We start from the raw sequence: 6,288 nt of genomic DNA, 5'->3' as shown, positions 1-6,288 counted from the left end.
CTCCCCTGCGTGCTCCGTCCCAAGCGTTTCAGAGGCACGACAGGGTTGCAGGAATCCCAATTCATTGTGGCAGCTCCCAGAGCCATCCAACATGGCAATGGGGCCAGGACACGGGGCAGATGGGAAGCTGCTCCGCCAAACTGTTCCCATTACCAAAGGCGAGGGGATTATTAATATCTCTTCCATTTTAATAACAGCAGAAACTGTAACTAACAAAGCTGGGCCATTTATTCAAGTCTACCATTGTTTTCATGACAGTAGAAGCTTCATTATTAATAGCTTTCACCACCAGTTAATTTAAACTAATCCATGCGCCTTCCTCTCGTTGGCTCCCAGTGAGCAGCACCAAGAAAAACCTAATAAAGATGGTGGGGAATCATAGGGAGCATCCATCCATCCCCTTACATACAAGAGCTACATCTGGGGTGACCCTAAAATGCCTGTGGGGACCCTGAAACACCAAGGGGGTCACAGCATCAGCTGGGGAGACACAGAGCCCAGGACTGCACCAAAGCGCATCGTCAAGTGCATCCTTCAGGGATGGGAGCTGAGGCAGGGGAAAGAATTCCCCAAAAAGGAACATTTTCACCATATTGTTGATCCATGCAGCTCCCGGCCCCTCCAGCCTGCCCGAGGGGAGACTGGGATGAGCTCTTGGGCAGAAGCTCTTCCCTGTGAGGGTGCTGAGGCGCTGGCACAGGGTGCCCAGAGGAGCTGTGGCTGCCCCATCCCTGGCAGTGTTCAAGGGCAGGTTGGACACAGGGGCTTGGAGCAACCTGCTCTAGTGGAAGGTGTCCCTGCCCGGGGCAGGGATTGGAACTGGAGGAGCTTTAAGCTCCCTTCCAATACAAACCTAACACACACAGACCCTTCCTCCTGCCCCCCCTTCACAACCAACAAGCCAGAGAACTAAAATAAAGAGACCAAGACTAAAATTAAACCACCGACAAGTTATTTTAGAAGACTGAGAATGTTCTTTAAGGTCATCACGGACACACATGGCTGGCAATCCATCCAGACATCACGCAGCTGGCAGGGCTTCCCCACACAGTTTTCCCCGCTTATTTTTCTTCCCAGTGTTGCTGCATGGGAAAAAGCAGGATCCCACCACTCGCTTTTGTGCTAATTATATCCTCCTCCAGCATAAACAACTGCTCCAGCTTCAAGCCAGGGTATGGGTTGTTTTACTGCAGGAGAAGCAGAGGGACTTGTGTTGGGGTGCTGCATCCTCCACAGGAGCATCCCCTGGCCCAGACAAATCCTAGGGCAGGCAGCTCCTCGCAGAAGTGGCCGGGAATTCCAAAATCCATTGTCAGCCCCCGGGGTTGTTCCTGGTTCAGTGAGGGGGTTTGGAAACCCCAGGAAAATGGCAGCAGAGCCCTGCCTGGGTGCTCCCACCAGCAGCACGGGAGGACAGGGAGCACAAGGAAGCAGCAGGACAGACAGCTGGTGACAAAGTCATGTCATGGTCTGGGGGGGAAAGGGCCTTAAAGCTCATCCAGCTCCAACCTTCCACTAGAGCAGGTTGCTCCAAGCCCCTGTGTCCACTTGAACACTGCCAGGGATGGGGCAGCCACAGCTTCTCTGAGCACCCTGTGCCAGTGCCAAGGAAGTGCTGGATCCAGCAGTTTTCCCAGGCAGGGCAAGAGCTCTGCAAATTGCCAAGGTTTTAAAGCTTAACTCCTGCCTGCAAAGCCAGAGATGGGGATGGAGAGCAGGGGGTGTCCCAGCCCTGCTGCAGCCCAGAGCTAGAGGGGACTGGGCAGGAACACTCCAGCCCCTGCTGCGCAGTCACAGCTGGGGTTGTTTCTGAGCCCTATCTCTGTATGGTGGCATTACCAGCCAAAATGTGCTCCAGAAATCACCACGGGGGAAAATCCTTTCCAAATCTCCCACGAAATGGGAGCTGCAGAAACAGCCCCAGGGCATTCCCTGCTTGAGACTTCAAACCGAAGGATGGGATTCAGCACATACCAACCTGTGCTTCGCTCCTTAAATCCTTCCTCTGATCCTCAATTTAAGCTCAGTTTGAATCAAGCTGCAGGTGCAGTGGAACTGTCACCCCCTTCATCCCCACAAATAACAAGTCAGCCCCCCTGCATCCCCCCCAGCTCAGCTGCAGCAATATGATTTAACTCAGTTTTCAGGTGTGCTTTTAGAGAAGAGCCCAAGTGCCCTGTGGAGAAAGAGAAAAAGACTCAAAAAGCACTAAATAACATTTCAATCAAACAAATGAAAAGAGAAACAAGTCCCAGCGATGTTCCCTAAGGAAAAACCATCAATTTGCGATGCAGAAGTCAATGATGATGAGGGTTGAGCTGCAAAATAAGCCCAGGGGGGCTGCGAACAGAAAGCCTTGTACCCCTCCCTGCACGTCCTCACACGGGGTCTCCTGCTGGATTTTCCCACTTGTGGGATCTTCAGCTCTTCCTTGGGATTCAAACCTCCAACAATGTTGGCCATGAACTACAGACAGACGAGCTCCAAAGGATCTTCTCCCCAGCTTCAGGCTCAAGCTGTGCTTGCCCCATCACACCGCCCTTTCCGAGGGTCCTGCCTGCATCCCTCTGGGAAAGCCCCAAAGCAGCCCAGCAGGAAGAGGAGCAACACTTCCCTGTCTCGACCAGTTCCTCCTCCTCCAAACCCACGGACAGATAAAACACAATTCAGAACAATACCTCATGTTGCTGTTAGAAGCAGCACAAGGCAGGCTGACAGGCAGAGGGCGGCTCCGCCAGCCAAGGGCTGCCAGGGGAGCAGGTCTGAGCACTGCAGCATCTGCCTCCACGCAATCACGGTGGAAGATGAAGCCCAACAGTGCCTCCTCCTGTGCTGGCTTCTTCCCAACGTGCCAGAGCCAGCATGGGAAGGGGGTACCGGCTCCCCACTCGTGCACCAAGCCCCATCTCCCACGGGAGCCCCAGCACCCAGAGCCACAGGCTGCAGTAACTCCCCAATGAAGCTTAATTTTCCAAGGCCTTACGGATTACGCAGCAGGAGCTGGTTGGGAAGCGATGCCAGAGCTATTGGACGAAGGAATGACTCCTCGAGGGGATGAAGGGACAGCAGAGCTCATTGGGGTGGGGACAAGGCTTGGTCACAGCCTGCACGGAGGCTTTTTGCCAGTTTCTCCCAACCCATCTCCTCTGAATTCCCACATGTGAATTCAACCAGCAACAACAAAAGGTGGCTGCACCTCCAGGGAAGAGCCTGGAGCTCCACAGGGCATCTTTATCCTCCAAGGGATACCCTGGATCTCTGCAGGGATGAGGACAGGGACCCAGCCCTTGCTCTGCTCCATCCTGGACCTGCCCAATCCAAATCCATACAGGGGTTAACCTAAACACCCTGGTTTAGTTTGATGTTAAGTTACCCCAACTTGTGGTTCACCCCAAGTTGCTCAGAAATGACCACACTCCTCTCCCCAGACAGCTTGCACAAGGGTACATATTGCAGAGCCCCACATCAACCTGAAGGCAGGTATGAATCAGCCTGGCACACAGAGGTGATGCTTGGAGGAGAGCAGGAGCAAAGTGCACTCAAAGGACCGAGGCAGAGTTATTTTGGTGCAGATGCAGTGATGGTGCAGCCTCATTTGCCTGCTTCACCTGGCTCCTTGCAGCTTCTCCTTGACAAAACAACAACTAAATCACTTAAAAGAACAAAATAATCACAATTGCAACATGGGAGACACCCATCCATTGTCTTTAGGTGTAAGAGAGACAAGTCAAGAAGGGAAGAAAAGGGGTAAAAGCCCCATAACCAAAGAAGAAAGCAAAAAGCAAGAGGGATGGAAAGGTAGAGGCAGGGGGCCGCCAGCCAGCATCCGCTCCAATAAATCCTACGCTCCTCGAAACTGGCTGATCTCCAAGAAAAACTCATTTTAATCTAAGACCATGAGACTCCTTTGGAAAGTGCTCCCTGGAGAGGCCCCAGTGATGTGAAATACTCTTCATCCACCAAGCTGTTGGGGGGGGACAAGCCTGAGATAAGGCTGCAGGAGCCTCGTGCGCAGCTTTCCACCCACAGCGGGGTAAAGCTGCACCAAAACAGGGTTCCTGCACCCACTGGGTGCCCCAAAACCAGGAGCAAACAGGCCCTACCTGGTATCAGGGGACCTCTGGGGATGAGCATCCCTTTGGGTGTCACTGTCAACCAGCATCAGGGATGGATGCTCTTTGCCAGGGCTGGAGCCTGCAACGCTCCATGCTCCCAGCATCCAGTCTAGGATGGTCACATCCACATTGAGTCAAACTCTCTGCATTCATTTAACCCCCCAAAGCCCTGGTTATTTCCTCAAGCAGCCCCATTCCACCCAACCCTTCCATCCCCCAGGCTGTAAACTCAGGCAGTTTGCTGTGATATCAAATTATAGCTGAAAACCAAGCAGAAAACCCAACTAATTACAATTTCAGACTCTCCATCACGAGCCACCTCAATCCCCTGCTCTGATTCCCTCCTCACAGCCCCGGGAAACCTCCCCCAGGACACACATGAATTAGGATAGTTCCATTTAAAGCAATTATTTGGGAAGTCATCCAGGGAGGAGCAGTTCTAGAGGCAGAGTAAGGGCTGATCGCCCTCACCCTGCACCCAGGATGTGCCAGCACAGGCAAGAAAGGAAAAGGCAATGGAAAGAGGAGAAGGTAAAGGAAGAGGAAGGTTAGTGGAGAGAAAAAGCCACATTAAGCCCTGGCACGAACAAGGCACAAGATAAACACCTGGAGGCAGGTCGATGGAGCAGAAAAGAGTTTTCTATTAAGCAGTTAATGTTTTAATAAGGAAAAAAGTCATTTTTACTCTCAGGTTCTGCACCAGTTCTCCCCACTTTCAGCACGGGACCTGCTGGCCTCCAGGCTGGGCAGGAGCCGGAGCACTGGGACCAGGCAGGAGCCAGCAGTGCCAAACTCAAGGAGCATCTCGAACCCGGTGCATCTCTCAGAGCAAATGGGCACAGGGATGACTCAGTGAGGAGCTAAGAGCAAGCAAAGCCCCAGGTGCCAGCCAGGCACGATGCCCACATCACCCTCGTGGGAGAAAGGGAGCTCCCTCCCATGGCTCTGCTCCCCCAGCCGGGATGGAGAAATAACAGAAACTGCTTCAAAAGCAACGAGATAAAAAAAACAAAGTAAAACAAAAGGAAAAAGAAAAGAGACCATTTGCATTTTCCTCCTTACAGCTCCTGAGCCTTCAGATGCCTCCAACTCGCAGCCACAAGCCTTTCCCGCACTTGCAGAAGCCAGAAACACATTTTTTCCTCTTTTCCACACCTCCCAGAGATGGGAATCTCTCACGAGCCAGCAAAAGCAGCACAAGTCTCCAGAGCAGAGCTGCTCCAGCCCTCGCAGCAGCTCCGGGGCCTCCTCTGGCCTCGCTCCAGCAGCTCCACATCCCTCGTGCTGCAGCCCCCAGAGCTGAACACAGTGCTCCAGGTACTGCGTGGTCCCTGCGGTGCTGTTACACCCCAGCAGCAGGGACCCACGTCCCCTGTTCCCAAGCGACACCCTCCGCAAGGGCCACGCAGCATCCTGCTGAGGGCTGACACAGCTCATCACACCCTGCCCACACAACCAAGGACAAGTCAAGGCTAAAGCGCTGCAGGAATTAAACCAGGAGAAGCCACAGGGTCCTGCTCTAGGCTTCAGGATCGAAGGGTGGGCTGGGGGCAGAGGTCCCTGGGGACGTGGAGTGGGACCAGGACTCACCGTGGGGCAGGTCAGCTGTCAGATGTGGCATCATGTAGCTGCGGATGAGCTCCCACCCGAAGTCATCGTCCTCCCCCTGGCTGTACTCGCACTGGTTCAGGTCTCCATCCTCCTCAAAGGTGCAGCCAGCTGCAGAGAGAGACACCATCAGCCCCACTGAGACCCCACAGCATGGCTGGTCCATTCCCCAAAGCCCTGCTGCGATGTGTGCAGCACCCCCAAAATGCAGGGGGACCCCAAGCATCCCCATACAAGGTTATGGTCCATCTGCTGCTATTCCCCATTTCTCCCATTCCCCCTGCAGTGAAACGAGCTGCCAGGTCTCAATTCCCAGCGGGGTCTCAGTCACAGGAGCAGGATGTAGCTCCCAGCTTCGCTTCCCAAGGGCCAGACATGGAACAAGGGATTTCTCCCAAGAAACAGCCAACTGAGGGACAAGGATTTGTGGTTTGACCTTGAGCTCTTTGGGGGACTGTCCATTGTCTGACACAACAACAGCAGGTCTCAGGCAGGACCTGCAGCAATCACACCGCTACAAACGCAGCACTGAACCCCCCCCAAGCTGTGGGCTGGCACTTCTGAG

The 6,288-nt window shown here is 53.8% G+C and overlaps 1 protein-coding gene across 1 annotated transcript in view; it reads right to left on the bottom strand.

Moving 5' to 3' along the window:
* The window catches only part of LOC104413569 (receptor-type tyrosine-protein phosphatase U-like), a gene marked incomplete at its 5' end in the record, with an annotated part of 41,558 nt that extends 35,724 nt beyond the window's left edge, over positions 1–5,834 (bottom strand). Inside the window, 1 exon segment of the mRNA XM_010024601.1 lies at positions 5,706–5,834. Within this exon segment, the coding sequence (XP_010022903.1) occupies positions 5,706–5,834 (129 nt within the window).
* Positions 5,835–6,288: the final 454 nt, after the last annotated feature.

The sequence above is a fragment of the Nestor notabilis genome, unplaced genomic scaffold, assembly GCF_000696875.1.
Source record: "Nestor notabilis isolate BGI_N333 unplaced genomic scaffold, ASM69687v1 scaffold21451, whole genome shotgun sequence".
Classification (NCBI taxonomy): domain Eukaryota; kingdom Metazoa; phylum Chordata; class Aves; order Psittaciformes; family Psittacidae; genus Nestor; species Nestor notabilis.
Note: the sequence above shows the minus strand (reverse complement) of the source record. Positions and strands in the feature narration are given on the sequence as shown.